This window comes from Rattus rattus, chromosome 6, assembly GCF_011064425.1.
Source record: "Rattus rattus isolate New Zealand chromosome 6, Rrattus_CSIRO_v1, whole genome shotgun sequence".
Taxonomy (NCBI): domain Eukaryota; kingdom Metazoa; phylum Chordata; class Mammalia; order Rodentia; family Muridae; genus Rattus; species Rattus rattus.
Genome location: NC_046159.1, coordinates 108928208 through 108949507, shown reverse-complemented (window position 1 = coordinate 108949507; position 21300 = coordinate 108928208). Strand labels below are relative to the sequence as shown.

The window sequence follows — 21300 nt, the reverse complement described above, 5'->3', positions numbered from 1 at the left end:
GCTTATTGAGTAAATGATTAATGAGCCATTAATTATGAATGATAAGCCAGTATGGAGTATTTTCTTAAATACGTGTTTCTCTGCTTCAAATTCAGCCACTGGCTATGCTACTCTGAGGGCGGGTAAATTCTCATCGAACTCTGCCATCCGAGATGGTAGACATTCCCTACGTGGAGTTATTTAAATTCGTAAAAGTAAAACACGGTCATGTCCCAGGCATGCCAAGGGGCCCGCTGATTGTCTGTCCTCCTGGATGATGCGGGGTAGAATGCTTCCATTATCGAAGAACGTTCTATTGGAGGTGCTGCCGTAGAATTCTCCAGAATTCCTAACCGCTCCTCTTTCTTTCTTCTTGCTCTTGCTCTCACTCTAATTCTCTCTCTCTCTCTCTCTCTCTCTCTTTCCATCTTCCATTTCTAAACCAAGTAGAGGAATAGTTGGTCTCATTGTTAGTGGCTTAAAATGGTGCTTTTGAACAAGAGGATGCTGGGTGTTTTCGGTGACTAGTACCATTCCCACCTTCTTTCCTTTGGAATCTCTGAGCTACAATTTACCAGCTCCCTCTTTTATTCTCATGGCTACTGAAGCTATACAATTGCTCTCTTTTCTAGGTCCTTAAGCCGTTCGCTAATGTTACTTTCTGAGCGTTTCCAAAGCTGTGGTTCTAGGGGAGTTAGGCGCGCCTGAACAGCTGACCCATGAAATAATGGAGTAGGGCAGGCGGGGTGGAGAGCAGGGCCAGCTATCAATAGGAGAGTGACCCCCTCTCCACACATGGCCAGCTAATTGGCCACTGTGGGAAAGTATGTGTGTGTGAGTGAGTGTGTGTGTGTGAGTGTGTGTGTGTGTGTGTGCGCGCGCGCGCGTCTGCTGAGAATCTCTAGTGACAGGTGGCCTTTGTGGACGGAACAACTTTTGTTGGATTTTAGCTCAGATTCTTAACTCTTTCAGATTTTGTTAGATCCATCCTGTGTCGTTCAGGTCCCATCTTTTGCTTTCTTCTTTCAAGATGACTACTTTGTGTACTGGCCTCTGCTTTATTCACACTGTTCCCAAGCCATAAGGAGACTGAGGGGGGCGTCGGCAGGACGGAGAAGTGGACTTGGCTGTCTGTTGGAAACTGTACAAAAGACTCGCATGTCCTGCAGAATTGTCTCAGTAGAGTGATGACTGCCTGCTGACAGAGACGAGGGGTCCTGACTGAAGTTCTTCTCATGTACAATATACATTCCCTCTGCCACACTCGCCCTTCGTTTTCCCTGTTGCAACAGGAGTACAGACCTGTGATTAAGGGCTAATGCCTTTGGAATAATGAGACATGTCCCGGGCTGCACCAAGCCAATTCATCCAGGTTGTCTCCTCTCATACCCCAGGCCTCCTGTGAGGTAGGGAGGGAAGGAAGGTATTTCCAACACCACCTGACTGGTGGGTTAGTTCACTTTGACCAGGTCAAAGGCCCCAGTTTTTTTAGACAGGGACTGAGCATCCCAATCCCCTGACTCTTGGTCCTGTGACCCTTCGGTGATGCCCTCAGCCCTCTGTGTACAGTGTATAGTGTGACAGTGTGAGCGGATGGACAGAAGGAGCAGTTGTGTAGAGGAGACAGCCCAGGGCCACTAGCTGCTTCTTTTTCTCTGGAGGTGGAGGATTTGATGTTCCTGAGGAGGTTGGAACAGGGAATGTCCTACCCATCCAGCCGAGGAAAGAAAAGCTAAGGGTCTTGTCTTCATTTCCCCATCTTTCCATTCCCTTCCTGGGAAAGGAGGGAGGAGGGTTGGCCCGGCTCTCCCAAGGACTGGCATGTGGGTACCACATGCTAGACCCCCTTAGAGTCTCATGTCCATTCTCAGGCCCAGTCTGCTGGCCTTTAGGTGATGTTCTGTCGTGAGGCCTAGGCCATGCCCAAGCTGGAGGGAAGCCCCTGAAACCTGTCTGGAGGAGGAAGCATGCAGGGCACCCAAGGAGGAGGCATAGGCCCTGGGCTATCCCCTGTGGACAGAGGGACACTTCTGTTCTGCAACTTTATCCTGGCTGTAGCTTGGGGCCAAGTGAATTTCACAGGGTGAGTGACTGCTGCTTGGTGGGGGGGAAGGCTGGCTGGGAGGAGACCTACGTTGTGTGTGTGTGTGTGTGTGTGTGTGTGTGTGTGTGTGTGTGTGTGTGTGTGTGTCTGTGTATGTTGGAGTATGTGTTTGTGTGTGTCTCTTGTGTTTGTGTATGTCTGTGTGTCTGTCCATCTGTCCATCTGTCTTCTTGGGTGGGACCAGACAAAAGCTCCAGCTCTCATTCAGAGCCCAAGTCAGATCCCTTGGCCTCCCACTCATACTCCAGGCTGGACAACTTGGCTGTGTTATTATCCGTCTCCAACTCTAAAGTTCTCATCTGAAGCTCTCTGTTAAGTTTTACCACTCTGTGAGGATCCCCTAAAATTGAGAGTGGTTGGGAAGAGGAAAAAGGTCAGAAGAAGTGGGAGGGGACAAGAGAGGGAAATGAGGAAGGGGTGAATAGGATCAAAATATATACATGCATAAAAAGTATTATGAGGTGTAATTAGTATATGCCAGTTAAAAAACAAATTCAAAGCTCTGAAAATTGCATGCAGCAGATTTTATACACGCTCTTCTTTGGGGCTGAAGGTTTATATTTCTCCTAAAACTCTCGAGGAGGCTAGTAACCCTCATTAGACTGTAGACTCATACCAAGAGTAGATGTACTATGATCTTTCTTCGAAGCACCACAGTCAAGCTTGCACGCCAGGCCTCCCAATATCGCAGAAGGTAGCTCGATGGTCTCCAGGCTTTTATTAAGGAAGAGACACAGCTTAGAAAGGGAGTCATCTCCCCAATGAGAGCCCACAGCATCCTACATTCAGACCCTGGAGCTTGAGATGTGGGACTCTACCTTGTCACCTTCCACCTACCCCATGGAAGGATGCAAGCATTGCTCCTCCCCCCCAAGGTTGGGGTCATCTGATATCCCCTTGCATGGGGGGCTAGCCCAGGAACTGCCATTGGTTCCCCAGCGGCTTTTAATCTATCTGCCCATCCACCCGCTCCCTCTTCCCTTTTGCTATGTGCCAGGTTTCCTTCAGTTCAGTCCCGTTCTCTTCCACACCGGCTCTTTCAATCGACCTAGCGTTTCAGGAGGTCTCCACAGTTTTCTTCACCCTCCCCATGTCTCCCCAGAGACCAGGTTCTTCGAGTCCGGGCCAAAAATGAGAAGCAGCTGTCACTTCTCAGGGATCTGGAGATCCAGAAGCCCCAGAAGGTGAGGATTGCTCCTGGGCGCCTCTGGGGGCACTACTGTCACCATGCTTGCACCTCAGTTCTTTGTCTTGCCCCCTTATACCTTCCAATCCCAAACCATCCTTCCTGAGGTCTCCAAAAAGGATCACCAGATTCTAGACAAGTCTAATGTGGCTTTTCTGCCGTGTGTGAGGGGCATGTCCCCGTAAAGTTGGGTGGCCTTTTGTAAGCTGTGATTCCTTTAGCTTTCTCTTCTATTATGGATGGGGGATTATGAGCAGACTCTGAAAACAGCTGCAAAGTCCTAAAGCCACAGGAAAGCGCAGATGCCCCTGCCGCGCATGCGCGGTGCCATGTGCCATAGGGGCCCCGACTCACATCTGCCTTCCAATTGGAATGGCTTCACTTGGCAAATGTGTTGTATTTGGGTTTGTGTCTGTCAGCCTGGGTATCTGTTTCCAAGAACATTTGTCCTCTACAAGTTTTCACAATGGAAAACATTTTCTTTGACAATTATAACAGAGGGCTTTTGTTTGAGGGCTTGTAAAACAACCAGCTTTTTCTGGATGCGGCCCAGAGTGCTCGCAGCTATTTGTACAGTGTCCCCATCAATGAGGGGATTCCACCACTCTCCGAGCGTCTTCGTTTGACAAATGTAAAATGCAGATATAGGGCAAGGGCTCCAGATTTGCCTCTTCTGCTTCTCATGGTGATGAGAAGAGGTGATGCTCCCTCTCCCACTCCTGACCTGGCTTCTTCTCCAGCCTAGTATCCAAAGATGGCGATCTCATTTGTAGGAACTCTAGGCTCTGTGACTCCGGAAGACATTGCAATGAATGAGTGAGGCTATGAGTGAGGCAATGAATGAGGTAGACTAGGAAATGCGGAAGGAACCTTGGTGAGGAGGGGCTTTATTCATGGCTGTAGACCCTGGGATTTTTTTTTTTTTTTTTAAATGGAACTGGATCCCTTTGATGTATAAAAGAAACCTAGTCCTCCAGGATGCCTACCGAGTATATAAGGACAGTCGATAAACACAGCTGTGTTTCTTTCTTTTTTTCTTTCTTTGTGAACAAGGTGGACTTCTGGCGTGGCCCAGCCAGACCTAGCCTCCCTGTGGACATGAGAGTTCCCTTCTCTGAACTGCCCAGCGTTAAAGCTTATTTGAAGTCTCACGGCCTTGCCTACAGCGTCATGATAAAGGACATCCAGGTGAGAGCCTACCCTGGCTCACAGTGAGGCATTCACTTCCCACATTTCTTTTTGGTTGGTTCAGAGTGGGGACAACCTCGGGCCTAAGAGCAGACATCTTGCTCGTGGGTATGCAGCAGCTGCATGTTTATGGACGTGCTGCAGAAGGAATTAATTGTACATTTCTGGGCTTGGGGATGTAGCTCTGTTGTTAGACATGTCTGGCATGTGAAAAATCTACTCCATCTACCCTGTGTTCGAGGACATCCCAAAGACCCTCACAGGTCTGGGGAGTTGGCTCAAGGTGGGTGCGGTTCTCACCGGCACCCAGACCAAGCACAGCTGCTCCTGTAATCCCAGTGTTGAGAGGGTGGGAGATGCGGAGGGGCAGGGGTAAGGGGAGAGACACAGGGATCCTGGGGTTTTCTGGTTAGCCAGTTTATAATCATAGAACAACAGGTTCAGCAGGAAACCTTGTCTCCAAAAATAAGGCAGAGAGCGATTGAATAAGACGCCTGACATGGACGTCTGGCGTTCACGTGCATTGCACGCATTTAACGGAGAGAGAAAGAGGAACGCGTAGCACAGCCTTCTTCCATAACAAATATTCGGGTACCATGCAGATGTTAAGGCTCCCGGGCTGCATCCTTGTGCAGATTCTGTGGTTGCCTCCGTACCTGTAGAATCGCATCCACAGAGACTCATTCCTAACCGTGCTGGGCGCACTAATCTCCTGCAGGGGCTCAGACTGTGGGAACAGGGAGCCTCCCAGTGCGAGCACACTTGACACCGCATGCCAAGGGATCAACGCATTAGGCAACATTCCTTTCCCAGGGCAGCGCAGGGCTGGGGCACTGGGTCCATTCAAAGTCCTTTATCCTTCACAGACACATCTGTTTTCCCGCTCAACATGTGGGGGTGGGATGTTCCTCTAATTAAATCCCCCACAAACAAAAATGGGGAAACTCACACAGACAAAAGAGGCTACCACATCAAAAGAACAGAACTGAGTTCTCGTTTTTTTTAGCCCAGGCCTCTATTTTGAGGTTCCCATTTCCCTGCTTCTGCTACACCAGCCCTGAGAACCCTGCAGCATTTGGCAAACAGATACTTAGAAACCTCCACAAACTTTATTGATTACCGCATGTCCGGGACATCCCCTGAGTGTCCCTCATGGCTCCTCTTAGAGAGAGCCTCTCCTGAAGCCTGAGCTGCTGTGGGACTTGTCACTCCTTCCCTGGAAAAACGCCTGAACTTTCCGCTCTAACCTCTGCAAGCGAATATCCAACGTGCAATCTGCAAAGCATTAAGCCCGGACTGCCCTCTTTGAGGTCATTCTGTGGCTTTGAGGGCGCCAGGGGTGGGGAGAGGCTGTTGTTCTTGGTTGATTTGTGGTGACAGCTGGGGAGGGGTGCAGGTTGGAGAGGCTCAGAAGCACTGACAAGACTAGAAGGGGCTTCGCACACCCAGGTCGATACAGAGCTAAGGACACACAGGCTCGGCTCTAGGACTGACGTGTCCCTTCACAGTGACCCTTCAATAATGGTAGCTTGAGTGATGTCAAGGTGTCCAGGACTGACATGTGCAGGGGGTCCTTATTGGTACATTGGTGTCTTTGTGCACCTCTGGCCTTGGTTAGGATTCACTAAATGTTAGCTGAATTCGTATATATGAGAAGGCAAAGCAAAAGGAAGCGCGTTTCGCAGTGAGGGCCAGGCACAGCCAATCATGGAAAACTTTTGCTGATGGTTTTGGTTTTTGTCCAGAGGAAGAATTTTGAGGAGGGGGCCTGCATCTTCTTTTTCTACCTCTGCATCTGGGAATACTTAGAAAGACAGCTGTACTCCATGCACAGCCCCCACCGAGCTCACACACACACACACACACACACACACACGGACACAGACGCATGCACACCCGTGCCTACTGTGTGCTGCGTATGTGGCAAGGCACTTGGACACACAGAAACTGCAAACAAAAACAAGCCCATCAAACTCAGGGGCTTTATCCAGGAGAGCTAGAGAGAGTGGGATGGGGTGGGGGATGGGGAGGGAGGGAGTAAATGCGTGATTACCGTGGAGTGGGTGAGGGCCCTGATGGAGTGCGCACAGGTTGCTATGGGAGCGAATACCAGAGGCACTGCACGTCACCGGAGCTGTGAAGCTGTAATTACCCATGCGTGTGTGCGCGACTGAGGAGCAGGGGAGGGGGCTTTAGGGAAAAAGGCCCCCTCCCGGATTTGATGATGGGACCGGGACCGGACTTTTTGTAAAGGGTATCTTTTGCCCTGTGAAGTGGGCAGAGGGGAGGCGTAGGAGGGTTTTTACACCACCAGATTTGCATTTCTGAAACACCACTCTTACTGAGATTGTGTTGAGCTGGGGACAGGGCCCAGGAGACTGACAGGCAGGAGGTTGGTCGGGAAATTGCAGTGGGCCAGGCAAGAAATTATCTGATTCCGAGGGTGCTTGATTTGCATTTAATTTTTCTTCACCTCTTCGTTCTTTTCAGTCCTCCAGTGTTTTTTTTCCTCCTCCCTGGGATGAGTCACTACCGAAAGGCTTCACTTGAGCAATCAGCGCTTGGGATTTTAATGGCTTTTTTTCTGATTACAAAATTAATAAATATTCATGTTAGATAATTTGGAAAACAGGAGAAAAGCACAAGAAGAAAACAAAAATCACCCAGGCTCTGACCATCCAGAGAGGAATACAATTTAGTAGGAACACCGCTTCACCAGCTCCCCTCTCTGTGGGCTTGACCACATCAGCATACAAATAGGCAGTTACTGAGCCTATCTGAAAAAAAAAAAATCTTTCTGATCCCATCTCTTTCCCCTCTCCAGCTACCATCCATCTCTCTGCTTCCTTCGAGAACAAAACTAGAAATACTGACTTTTTATTTGTTTCCCACACCCATCATCCCTTTCGGTAGGCTGTCTGCCCCTCACTTCACCAAAACGGCCCGGGACAAAAGCACAGGGAGCACCCAGCCTACTTGGGCTCTAATTGCAGTCTTTCTGGGGTGCAGTTCAGTGATGTCTCTCCTCTGGCCTCCTAGGAGTCTGTACTGTCCCCCCTGCAGTCTTGGTTCCCTGGTCACTCTGTCAACCACAGTGTTCCGGTTTGCAGGAAACCTCAAGGCTGTCCTCTACACTTTGGTTCAGGGAAACGGAGCTAAATCCCTCGACCTCCTCGTGACCCCCCCTTATGTCTCCAGCTGAAGTCCGTCCTGAACTCCAGCACTGGCTGTCTGAGGGTCTTACAAACTCTACAGGCAAAAGGCTCTTCTGTAGCCTCTGGGAGGTCAGGAGTCTTCTGGGAACAGAGGTGGGAGTCACTCTGGACTCTTCAAAGCCTTCACCCAACCTGCTGCAAACCTTAGAGTCTTTCTTCAGACACTTCTGACACATCCAAGCTACCATCATGGGTCAGCATAACTAAAGCCGAGGGACTATCCTGGCAGTGTTCCACAAAGGGTCTTGCCAATACTCAACACCTTCCGCCTTCATGAGGGCCAGACTCTGTTCCAGGAACTATCTAACCGTTCTCCCCCAACCTTATCCTTGTTTGCCTATTATCCATGTCGAGGCAGATGCATCCTTACCCAAATAGATAAATCCAATTATGGTCAGCCCCTACTTGACACCCTCCAGTTGGGGCTGGGTAGCCCACCTCTCTGGAGATGGGGCTAGGAGGATGTTAAATTCCAGGTTGGCTATATAGTAAGACTGTCGCAAACGCAATCAAGCCAGCCAGCAAGCAAGCACAAAAGGGAGTGCAAGCAGGCAAGCTCTCATAAATGCAAAGTTCTTGAAAAGACCAAGGCTCCAAGTGAGCCACTCCCCACCCAGCATTGCTCTCCAGTGCTCTGTGTCTGCAGTCTTCTTTGATGCTCCTAGAACTTGCCTGACATGTTTCTGCCTCAGGGTTCTCGCCTGTGTCCACATCTTTGTACTTACTGGGGTCACTCCTGGAATGTTGTCCTAGCCGGTATCTGCGTGACCCATTTGCTTACGGCTTTCAAAATCTTGCCCCCATATCAGCTTTTGTCCTCCTTCTTCTTTTTTTTTTTTTTTTTTTTTTTTGGTTCTTTTTTTTTCGGAGCTGGGACCCGAACCCAGGGCCTTACGCCTTCCCTAAAGGCAGCGCTCTACCACTGAGAGCTAAATCCCCAACCCCTTTTGTCCTTCTTTTAACTGTACCTGTCCTCTCTTCTGTCATGGCCATTGCCCTCCTCCTCCCAGCTAAACTTTGCTGGTATTGACTGTATGCCAGTCTAAGCCATGTGACAGCACTTAGTGTTGTATGCTGAAGTGTATGATAAAATGATCCTCATCATATGAGGGGAAACTGAGGCAGAGCCCAGTTTAATGATCAAATTAGTGTGTCATCTGAGACAGCCTGACCCAGGGACCGCACTGTGTTTTAGACCATCTATCACCTCAGCAGTCAAGATGGTTGTATGTGGTGTTTGAACTTGGGTTTCACTGCCAAGGGTTCAGCCTTAACTGCTGGGAGGGGTTCCCATTTTGAAAATATCAGGTTGGTAGCACTTTCCAGAAACGGTGCTTACATAGCCAGCTTTAGTTCTAGACAAGAAAGCTAGGGACCTGCCTACTGAAAGCACACAGTTCCCCACGCTGTGCTGAGTCTGTAGAGGTCTGTGGTCGGAGCAAGGCTGCAAGGAGATTGGGCATTCTCTAGGCCTTAGCACCACCTTTGGGGTCCTGGGAGGCTGTTTTGCTTCACCACAGGAGTGCTGTTTTCTGCCTAAGGCTTCACCCTTCCGCATCCCTGTAATAATTGAATTCACATCCAGGTCTCACTGTCCAGGTCAGTTAATGGCCTCCAAGGAGGTTAAAATGGCTGACTTCTGAGCTGCTCATTCTGTCCCCCACCCCACCCCCCTTGAGGAGCCTGACAGGGTTGTTCAACATCCTGAACCCATGGGAGGCTTCATTCTCAGCTCTTAGCCTCTTCTCTCACCCCCGGAAGGGAGCAAACATCTGTGTAGTTCTCAGTCCAGGGTAGATTAATGTTCCTGGAATTGAGGTCCAGCTGCGAGGGCTGAGGATTCCTAGCTCCTAGGAGGGTGTCCTATCCATTCATGGGGCCGAGAGGATGTTTGGAAAGACATTTGCAATTTGGTGCCAACCTCCTGTTTGCCTCCAACCTGATTTCTAGAACAAAGGCTGTTCAACTCCTCAAAGTTGTTTCCTATGGGTGTTTCTGGCCATGTTGCAAGAGCTGGACCATCTAAGGCTTTCTTCCCACGTCCCCTCCCCTCCGCCCCCCAAATCATCCAACCCCTACTCAAGCCTTAGTATATCCTGGGACATTTGACGTCTTGTAACTTCATTCTACTGGGTACAGAGCAAGATTAGGCCTGCCCAGACCCACTTGTCAGTCTACTCACAGCTGCTCACCATGGCTGGTTTTACCAGCTCTCAGTGACAGACACACATTGGTCATGGTAGGCTGGGGAGATTTAGATGGATTTCCTGGGGAAAAGATACATTCTTTGTTTGAGAGCTTCCCAGGGTGGTCCTTGAGAGTGACCCTCAAGGACAAGGCCTTCTCCAGCCGTGCCTGACGTACACAATCCTTCCGGCTTTGCCCAAATGCAAAGCCCCAAGCTCGGCCAGCCTAGCCAGAAACATGGCAATTATAATTACTGAACATGTAGTTGGTGCTGAAACATGAAGTCATTTGAGCCGCAAACATTGATTTCTAGTCCCATTTGAAAATCTGTAATCTATGAACTTGAGAGTCGTGAACAAGTGGACAGGGCCCTCGGGGAAGAATGAGTTACTGGGCAAGTCACCTCATGCATAGCAGCGGGTGGGGACCCTCTCTCTCCCCCAGCCACAAGGACTGAGGACACTGCAGCTGGTGCTTCACATTAGCCGTGAGGGGTCTTGTCCTGGAGTTATTAATTCACGGAAAGGCCCTTGCTTACTGAAGAAGTATACGCACGCTGCCAAAACGCAAAAAGAGAGTATGGGGGGAAATGTTCAAAATTCTAATCTTATTCCAACAGGCACCATTAGCATTTTGTTATATTTATTTTTGGCATTTTTAATGTCTTGTTTTCCTGTGCTTGAGGGTACTTGATTTTCATTACTTGAAGAAACTTTTTAATTGCAAGAAGAACATGATAGAGTTTTCAGCTGTTAACATTCTGCATACTTCTGCTTCCTCCCTTTATCTATATTTATTTATACACGCACACACAAACATGCATATCTGTGTGTATATGTTTTATTGCTAGGCCTGAGGAATCCAGTGCTGGGAACAGGAAGATCTGCTTTTTATCTCATGTCTGCTGCTGCTTAGCTATGCATTGAAGAGCTGTCACCGTCCAATCTGCTTTATCTCTGAAACACCACGAGTTAGCTCCTTCCCTGGAATCTGGTCATTTGACCAGATCAAGTGAGAGAGAACATGAGAATAAAGATACCATAGACCAAAGGGTACTGGTCCCCAAATAAGGCAGTATCCAAACTGTGACCCAGAGCTTAAGGAGAGGTCCCTTTGAGTGGTTGAGGATGTCGGTTGACATCCTCGGGCAGAAGGGCTTGGGAGCTTTCCACTCTGCATAATCAGTGTTAGTCCTGGACCTGCCTATCACACTCTGACCTAAGCTGGGAAAAGTGTCCCAGCAGTGATCTCAGCAGGGGGGCAGTGTGAGCAGTCGATAGTCACCTCAAGCCAGGCACTTGACTGCCCTCCCTTCCTGTGCTCAGTGGGAAACTTCACGTGAAGGTTGACTGCCAAGAGCAAACCATCTCTCAAGCACGTTGCTTCTGGTCCTGGCATGCTGTATCTGACAGGCCGTTAACATGGTGAGAATACTGACACACTCATCATGATTTGGGCTGGCCTTGTCCATATCTGGCTTTCTGAAATGGCTTGGATACCAGTTGTCTAAGCTACTTCCTGGGAGCAGAGTTGATGTTGGGAGTCAGAGCCGTCATCTGCTCCCAAAGGGCGGTCAGTGCCCATGGTTTTAAAGTACAAAAACAACGTTGGCAGGAACTTGTGAGCATCTTCTTAACACACCTTCATAGCCATCACGACATTTTATCCGGTGAAGCAGCACAGCATGGACCGTTGTCCTTGTTCTTAAGCTGGGCAAACTAAGGCTACAGCAAGTTCTACCATAAGTTGGGAGTAGAGATGGACTTAAAATCTGTCTCTCTGGACTGACTGGCCCTGTGTTCATTTGGACAATGATAGTATGAATGCCGGTACATGAAGAGTCGCCCTTCAATCACATATAGCCTTCTGTTGCACGAGATCATGGTGGTTTCCCCCAATCCCCCGCCGCAGTGTCGATGCTGTGGGTCCAAAGCCCCTCTTCTGCCTTTCCAGTGTGTTTTCCTATCTGCTAGGTGCTGCTGGATGAAGAGAGAGATGCTATGGCAAGGTCCCGCAGGCTGGAACGCAGTACCAACGGCTTCAGCTATTCCTCGTATCACACTCTGGATGAGGCAAGCTCTAGATGGGCTTTGGAACCCCTTGGCATAGCCAGGAGCAGGCAGAGACCAGAGAAGGATTCCGAGACTGCAGAGACTATAAACATGGGATGGTACAGAGGAGAGACATTAGGAGGAGAGATGTTTGGTGGTAGACAGCCCTAAGGGGTCCAGAGTCAGATAGAGGGAACAGGAGCTCAGAAGTACGCCTAGGTGGGCGCAGAGTCTATGAAACGGTTCGTTGGTTGGCATATTAAGGTGCGGATCTATTATAGGCCGGAATTAAGTAGGCGGAGGCTGCCTTCATAGCTCATCCCCTGACTAAGTGATTCATTGATCTCCTTGTGACCAGTCCTGGTGTTCCGTGGCCCCAGCTTTGGATTCTTGAAGGCATGAGTGGCATCAATCCAGGCACACTGGGAAGTCATGCCCCTGGAAATAAGCAGTTGCTTTTACTTGGCAAGTATATGATATAGTGACGCCCAGCTAGATGTTAGCGATGGTCACTGTGTTTAAGAGAGAACATACAGGCGAGTACAGGAACCTCCACTCCAGAAAGAAACCCAAGGAAAGGACCTCATTTGCCTGTTAAAGGACATGACATTATTGATATTGTCTACTCTATCATTCTTCTCATTTCCCAGGACCTGTAATGGAGAATCCATTTTCTTCCTAATGTTTATTCATTGGTATATATATATTGAAAGGACAAGAAAATGAACTAATATAGACTGTCACTGTTATTGATGCCAACAATAAATAAAACACTACCCTTCCCTTCAAGCTGCTGAGTCTAGAAGGGGTGAAAACAGTATAAAACCGCACTCCACAGTTTACGAGATCTGTTAAATGGATAAAACCTACCACAGGGTGAAAGGCAAGAGAATGAATTTTCAATAGACAGACCCATGTAGGCCATGTCTAGGAATTTATTTAATATATTTTTTTAGACAGATCTTCCTATGTAGCCCAGGCTGGCTTGAATTGCTGGTCCTCCTGCCTCTGACTCCCAAGGACTAGGATTACAGACATGTGGTGTCCAGGCAGCTCGTGTCTAGGATTTGAGTGAGGTCAATGCATGCTTTCCTCTCAGGTGAGGTGAAAGTGTAGTTCTGCACGGGCACAAGGAGCCTGGTGTTCCTGCCAGGCCTCGACTCGATGCTCTTTAGCTCTGAGGGTATTTTTAAGATTTCTAATTCTTTTTTTTTTTTCTTTTTTCTTTTTTTCGGAGCTGGGGACCGAACCCAGGGCCTTGCACTTGCTAGGCAAGCGCTCTACCACTGAGCTAAATCCCCAACCCAAGATTTCTAATTCTTCAGACTTTTGTATTTCTTTAGACTCCCAGGGGAGGTAGGAAGCAATAAAGAAAGTGGGGTGGATGAATGAACCCCATTCGCTGATATGCTTGGGGCTTACCCCTTTCCCCATGTAACTCCCAGCCTGATAAGACTTCATAATTTTCAGATATATAATTGGATCGACAACTTTGTAGCTGAACATTCTAATCTTGTCTCCAAAATTCACATTGGCAAGAGCTTTGAAAATCGGTCCATTCTTGTCCTGAAGGTAAGAGCATCTTTAGACTACAGAGCATCTTTATCCTAAGATTGAGCTCATTGGCAAGTGGCTGGGCAGGTGTTTCTGGCTAGGGAAGAAGAGTGTATACTGTGCTACAGACCCATGAGCTTGTGTCACCAGGGACTCACCCTTGTAAGTATGGACAGGTGGCAGTGTGGTGACCTGGGCAGGAAGTAGTGGAAGGTGCTAAAGAGACAAGGCTGTTGGGGCGTCTGTTGTCACCTCAGCTCAGGGGGAGTGTCAGTGAGTCAGCGCCCTTCCTGTTGCCAAACTTGCTTCACCTGCTAAGTGACAACAGAGGTGCATGTAGGGGTTCATTTGACAATGACCGAGGTCATCTGCCTTAGACAGCCCCATAGATGGGCATGCAGCCTCTGGAGAAACCTTCCAGCCCTTCACGGGGGGACGGGGGGGGGGGACACTGAACACAGCTTGAGCAAATGTGTCACTGTAGTGCCCTTGGTCATGATGGAAGCAGGGTGAACAGTAGCCCAAGCCCCAGAAGAGAATCAATCCATAGCCTGTGCTCCCATGGGAACCACATGGGCACTCAGCATGGCCGGGGGGGGGGGGTAGCTACTGAGCTCTTACAGGGCTCTGCAAGATGCTTCAGAACAGTCAGCCTTGCCTAACTTTACCGTGACTGAACTTGCTTCTGTTTTGGTGTCTTACCAGGTATGACCACGGTCTCTCGCTAAGTCTTTGCTCCTCAGAGTATGGCTTTGTACATCAGTACCCTCATCACCTAAAAGCCAGTGCGTCTTAAATGCAAACTTAGCACCCCTCCCTAGACCCACTGTTCCAGAAGCTGCGTATTGTTTACTCTTTCTGGGAGACACGTGTGCCCATCGAAGTTGGAGAGGCACAAGTCTAAGATACTTTTGGTCTTGAGAAAGTCTGTATTTCAGGTTGGGTGACTTTGCCTTCCAAGAATAATACTGTAAGGCAAAGGCCACACCGGGTGCTCGAACTTCGTAGGTCTATGTACGTAGACCAGCGTATCCTCCCTGTTTCAGGTTAAGTACTCTGACATACAGATTCATTCCAGACAGTAGGGACAGCACCATGGCTGTCTTGCTCATACCTTTGTTTGTGGTCTGATTCTTTTCCCCAGTTCAGCACTGGAGGTCCAAATCGCACAGCCATCTGGATTGACACTGGGATTCATTCCCGAGAGTGGATCACTCATGCCACTGGCATCTGGATCTCGCAGAAGGTCAGCTGGGAATGGCAGCTAAGGGACAGCCTCAGGGACTGGGCCCATGGCGAAGGGATGCTTGGGTACTTATTAAAGGGATCCCTAGTTGAAGAATTCGACTCAGTTCCTTTAAATTTGGGAGTCTCTATCCCCTCCTGTCCTTTGGAACATTATCAAATGCCCTGACCTTTTACAAGTAGGGGACTCAGGCTAGCCTGCTTCCCAGGTGTTTAAAACTTAAGCTTTTGGTTCTATGTGGGATACATTTGATGACCCAGTACCATCCCTTCTTGTGGCCACTGGGCTGTTTTAGAGTCCAGCTGCATTTCTGAGGAATACCTGGCAAGGACTGCCTCCTGTCACCCTCTCTTGCAGATTGTCAATGCATATAGCAGAGACCATGTCTTGAAAAAAGTATTAAACACTATGGACATTTTCATAGAGATTGTCACCAACCCTGATGGCTTTGCCTTTACTCATAGCATGGTAAGCTGGAGATCCCCAATAGTGCTCATCTGAAGTATGTATTTGGGGCAGAGAAATGTCATGGTGGCCTCTGGAGCTGGCTTCTTCAGGAGCTTTCTTCAGAGAACCTGGCTGGCAAAAAGGGGGTTGTCGAGGTATTAAAGCTACGGGATTAAAACCATCTTGTCCAACAACCTGCCCACTGCTCAAGGAAGCTTCTACTACTAGCCTATGATTAGACTTCTCCCCATGCCTTACTTGAACCACAGATCCAATCTGCTCACTGGTCCAAGCTCCATGCCAACCCATCCTGTCCCCAGGGGCTCTCTCCTTTTGCTCCTTCCTGCCCCACTAGGAGCCCCTCCCCCTTTCATGGGCCAGAATGTCAGCCATCTCTCGAGGTGGGCCCAATTAATGAGGTTGCATGACCTGGGCTTTCTCAGAATCGCTTGTGGCGGAAAAACAAGTCAATTCAACCCGGCATCGTCTGCGTTGGTGTGGACCTCAACAGGAATTGGAGGACAGGCTTCGGAGGTATGGCAGCCTGTGGCATCCAGGGGCAGGACTTGAGGAGGAGTGGGTGCTCTTGGGTAGGTCCTCTCACACCGTCAGACTGTTCTGACTCATAGATTGGGAGGCCTGGACAACACCATTGACTAATCTACGTGTGTCAGGGTCAGATGAGCACATAGCTAAGCCAGAGTGTGGGATGTAGGTGAGGTTGCACGTGAGATACATGGATCTAGATGCTAAGCCTTCATGGGGACATTTAAGGGAAGCCTTACATATTAAAATGAAGACACATTGCAAGTATCCTGAACACGGCAGAGAACATGCCAGAGGCTAGCTCATTCTGACAGGGTTGTACCATCCATGGCTGGCGTGGTTTCTTGGTGACCTTTGCTGATTGTCTGCCTCTCATACACATGACAAAGGCACAGAGATTAGATAGGGAAAGCAAGTTTTCTAGAACACCCAAAGGAAATAACCTGGATCCCAGCAAATCAGCAATTGGATGGGTGGGGTTCCAGGACCAGTCAGGATAGTCAACTCGACCTCAGCCCCAGATGTGGTATTTATACTCCACCATGGAGACAAGGGTTGGTTCTCCAAGGGACACCAAGCTCCCACTGTCAACAAACAGATCCATAAGTCGATGCCAAGCTAGAACATTCTATATCTAGGTGTTGGTGGCTTTGTAAATCTGGTGTCTTGGAGGTCGTTTACATGAAAAATAAGGAAATTTCCAAGGGATGGAGAGCAAAGGCCCAGGATTACTTGGTGGTGGGGGCCTGAGGATCAGGACCATTCGAGAACCATGGAGCAAGAGATCATGGCTGTACAAAATTAGACCTGTCTGCCTCCCAATTGACCAGGGTTGACGTAGGTGGGGAACCGTGTCTCAGGCTGGACAATACTCACAAATCCTGAGGTATCTCAGTTTAGAGGAAGATAAATTCTGTCTTAAAGAAAATAAGGGGTCTCTCTGTGAATGAATAAATAAATCTCTGGATATACAATGTACAAAAACAATTATTGGGGCAGGGGAGCCCAAAGGAGTGGGAAAGCTCCCATAATCCCACTACCCAAAGATTAGTGCTTTAATAATTCACCATGTACTTTCAGAGATTTCCCCTTGCTACAAATTACATTTTTTAGGGAAGGAAAAATAAACAGCTAATGAATCCATTAGCAGGTACTTGTGAGGCGGGCAGACTCAGAGGACCTTGACTGTGGACGTCAGAGACGCAGGCAGCTAATTCCCATTTGGTTAGGGGAAGATTGGTTTACTCTGCTTAGCTCAAACCAGAACTAATGGGCCGAAATGTTTCTCCATATTTGGGCACAGCCACCTGGCCGTTGGCAGGGGAACGGCTCTTGCCTGCGTGGGCTGCAAACACAGACAAAGCTTTCAGCCTCCCCGCTCTGCTCATCTGTTGCTATTCGTCTTTCATCAAGTGGAGCAGGTGCAGGAGCTCAACAGACACAACAAACAGGGCCACTGCGAGCTTAGCCTCTGCCAGCCTAAGGGGCTGCTTGCACTCCTGCTTCTAGCCAGGGTCCTCAACCTTAGGCAAGGACCACCCAACTAAGAGGGGATGTGTTCTTGACTGATAGAATGGCCCTGGGCTGCCTGGGGCCAGGAATAATAACATGTGACTCAGGTGGGAAGACCTAGTTTATGGTTTTCATATTTTAATTGTATCATGGGTAGCCTGGAGACCCCCACCTCCACCCCCTCAGAGCACTGTGCTTCCCTCACCTGAACTACAGGGAAGGATTAGTTTGCAGGATTATTCTGCTGTTGGCCCTGGGGACAAGAGGGCTGCTCACTCTCTCAAAGGTTCAGAAGTTGGGGCAGCTCTCTGGTCTCTGGAAGGCTTGGATGCAGTCATTTTGGGGAGGTAGAAGGGGAGTAAGAAGTAGGGATTTTTCCTTCCCCATGAGTTGCTAGCCCACAAATCTTGACCAGCACACAGGACATGCATGGTTCCAGAGGAAGGAAGTACATAGGCCAATCTAAGAGAAGCGACAAGCTCAACTACCAAGAAATGGAAGCACAGGCTTGGCAGTATAGCTGAGTCATTAAAGCACTTACCACACATGCACACACGTGAGTGCACGTGCACACACACACACACACACACACACACACACACACACACTCAACTCCTCTCTGCGCTCTCCTCCAAGTAGGTTCCCTGAGAAAAATTCTCAAGAGCCATTCTCAGACCAGCCTCAAGCCTGTGGGGATCCATCTTGTTTTCCCCCAGAGCACAAATCCATGGGGCTTCTAGGGCTGTGGCTGGGAACAACTGCATCTGAGCCCCTGACCAGCAGTGGACCCCAAAAGAGCTAGCCAAAGGGGTGCTGCTTACTAGGTGAGGTTGGGATTGGGACAGAAGGCTCAGGTTGCCTTGACGCATCTTCCCAGGCATGGAAACTCGGTCAGGACTTAACCCAAAGAAGGAGCGGTGGGTGCTCCCTGCAAACCCGCAGAGTCGCTGAGTCAGGGTGTGGCTTCCTTCGTCATCCTGACGGATGAGGAGAAGAAATCCAACAATAAACACAGCCTAACAGAGAGGTCATCTTGTGCACAAAGTCCCATGTGGGCAGCTTGCTCTCAATGACACCTCTCTTCCAGTGGTGACAGAGGGACTTCTCTCCAGAAAGTTTTGCTTCAGTCACACAGACACAAAATAAGACAATGCAGTCAAACCTTGGCTGGCCTCTGGGACTCACTCTGTAGACCAGGCTGGCCTTGAACTCACGGAGATCTGTCTGCCTCTGCTGAAATTAAAGGCATGCACTACTAGGCCTGGCCACCTTTCCTCTTAGCCCCAAACCAGAAATGACACATCATTTCTGCTCAAATTTCCTCTGGCCAGAAGCAGTCACATGACCTCAGTCAACTTGTAGAAGGAGCTTGCAAGACATAAAGGTGTTTTTGAACAGTGGTTCACCACACCTGGGGACTTAAATTCATTTGGGTGATTTTATTTTGCTTTCAGGAAATGGTTCTACTAAAAACCCCTGCTCAGAGACTTACCGAGGGCCGGCCCCCGAGTCAGAGCCAGAGGTAGCTGCGATTGTGGCCTTCATCACGGGTCACGGGAACTTCAAAGCTATGATCTCCATTCACAGCTACTCTCAGATGGTCATGTACCCGTATGGCCATTCTCTGGAGCCTGTGCCCAACCATAAAGAACTGGTAAGATTGGCTGGATAGAGTGAGAAAGCAGAAAACTTCTTTCTAGGGAACTCCGTCTGATCTATCTGCAGGTGACTCCTTTGGTTCCCAATATGAGGGTCTGGACCAATGATAAAAGAGTCCAGGGTAGGAAGAATCAGTAGCGTTGTTCCCATGTGTGATCAAGTTCAGAACTGGAGGAACTCTACTATCTACATACAGTGGCTACCACCCCCATGCTTCTCAGCAGCTGCTGAGCGTGCAAAGGCTGGCCATCCCCTGCCTCTTACTCTCTCTGGCTGTCATTTGCAGTTCGAGCTTGCCAAGGATGCAGTAAAGGCTCTCTACAAGGTGCACGGGATGGAGTACATTTTTGGCAGCATCAGTACCACCCTCTGTAAGTGAGCCACATCTGCCTGGGGCAGGGCAGGTGCAGCTTGAGCAGGACCACTGACCTCGATGGGCTGGGTGGATGGCAGTACCCAGGGAGCAGTAGCCGTGCACAGACCCCGTCACAAAGTCCTCCGGGGCTGGGGGCAGGATCTCAGTCTATCGGCCTTCTTGTGCAAGAGGGGAAACTGGTTGGGGGTGGGCAGGGTAGGACCCAGGGTGAGGCCTGAATCAGGAAGTTTGATGTGACTGGGCTCAGGTGGGTTGCGGGGCCCACTTTCCACTCAGGATTCCTCTGTATCCTGTGACTACACCTTCTTCCTTCTTCCCAGGCACTTTTTGGCCCTTTTCTTTTTAGATTCAGCCAGCGGGATCACGGTGGACTGGGCTTATGACAGTGGCATCAAGTATGCCTTCAGCTTCGAGCTCCGGGACACTGGACAATATGGTTTCCTGCTCCCAGCCTCACAGATTGTTCCCACAGCCGAGGAGACATGGATGGCACTACGGACCATTATGAAACACACCCTGAATCACCCCTATTAGCCACGCTACTTGGGCCAGAGCAGTTGGGGTTCACCCCTTTCCCTGAAAGTCCTCCTATATTAAGTATCCCTTCCCAACCTGACATTAGACCCCCAGCAAATACAAGCAACTTTGAACAGGCCTCGCTGCCCTAGTGTGGGCTGCCGACTCTTCGGGATGCTTGGGCATCCTCAGGGCAGCTCGTCATGTCTGGGATGCACCCCGTCCCTGTTGCTTTCAGGAAACCATGAGGCTTGAGCTCTGCCTGTCCCTCACTTTGCTCCCTGGGAACAGCCAATGTATATGTTGCCCTAGCAGTTTTTGACATTTTAATAAATCCAGAGGGAACTGGGCTTGATTTAAACAACAGAATAGCCAACGCCGAACTTTCTGTCCCTTGAGGGAGAAGAGGGTCCTTTTCCTCCACCTTCTCAGACCAGGGATAGGGTGGAGGACAAATTCAAGGGGCTTACTCAAGAGTTGCAGTAACCCAGTGTCTGAATCGGAACAAGTCCCTGGTTTGTGACCATCAAGGTTAGGCATGTACTGAGTCGCACTTTAACTGAGAGAGTAAGAGGGCAGCATTTTGAGATCTCAGTGAGTGTGTTCTCCAGCACCTGCCATTTGGGGAGCATGGAGAAGGCCTGCTGTTCCGTCCTAGAAGCAAGGAATCAATTGAAGGCTGGAAGTGTTTGCAGCAGTCTGAGGCAGAAACACTAGTTTAAGAACAAGACCTTTGTGTGCATGAGTGTGTGTGTGTGAGTGTGTGTGAATGAGTATGTGTGTCTGTGTATGTGTGCTTGTGTGCAAGTGTGTGTGTGTGAGTGTGTGTGAATGAGTGTGTGTGTCTGTGTGAATGTGTGTGTGTGAGTGTGTGTGAATGAGTGTGTGTGTCTGTGTGAATGTGTGTGTGTGAGTGTGTGTGAATGAGTGTGTGTGTCTGTGTGAATGTGTGTGTGTGTATGTGTGCTTGTGTGCAAGTGTGTGTGTGCCCGTGCGTGTGTGTGCAAGGATTCTGGATGCCTATAAACCAGTTCCTGAGAAGAACAAAAGCAGAAAGATATAGGAAGAAGACTCTTTCACACAGCCTGCAAAAAAGAGAAACGTTTGCTGGAAGGGGACGATTTTAGACGATCAAACTCATGTTCACTAGATCGGACATAGACAAGGCCCAAACTCACTGCAATGCTGAAGCAGTGAATCACTAAGTGTCTGAGGAAGGGGCTGGGCTGATATTAGAGGCGACTGTATGAGCTGCAGCTATTGGGAATTCTGAGCAAGAAACACACACAGAGACAGACAGACAGACATAGAGGTAGGGAGAGAGACAGAGAAAATACAGCCTGTATAATATTCTGACATATTGGCCATTATAGACATGCAAAAGAGCAGCTGTGGAAGCCCCAAGGAAGTTAGGGTACTGAACCCCTAAAGAACCTGGATTATTTTCAGGGGATGAGCCAGGAATGGAGGAGGTCAGAACATTCCGGTTGAAGTTTCCTCAAGAAACTGAGGTGTTTTTATTTTTAAAGCTGAA

At 49.2% G+C, this 21300-nt stretch overlaps 1 protein-coding gene across 2 annotated transcripts; it reads left to right on the top strand.

The window, feature by feature from the left end:
- Window positions 1-1531: 1531 nt before the first annotated feature.
- Cpa5 (carboxypeptidase A5) lies at window positions 1532-20130 on the top strand. 2 transcript variants are annotated; one of them, XM_032905233.1, is made up of 11 exons: window positions 1532-2062; window positions 3186-3267; window positions 4323-4457; window positions 11833-11931; window positions 13381-13482; window positions 14609-14710; window positions 15068-15178; window positions 15601-15691; window positions 18670-18869; window positions 19161-19245; window positions 19597-20130. In XM_032905233.1, the coding sequence occupies exons 1-11, from the start codon at window positions 1947-1949 to the stop codon at window positions 19782-19784; spliced, it is 1311 nt and encodes a 436-aa protein (XP_032761124.1). In that variant the 5' UTR covers window positions 1532-1946; the 3' UTR covers window positions 19785-20130. The 2 variants fall into 2 exon arrangements, with proteins under 2 accessions (XP_032761124.1, XP_032761125.1); XM_032905234.1 differs by lacking the exon at window positions 19161-19245 and having other exon boundaries at window positions 1947-2062; window positions 19597-19759.
- The last annotated feature ends 1170 nt before the right edge of the window (window positions 20131-21300 follow it).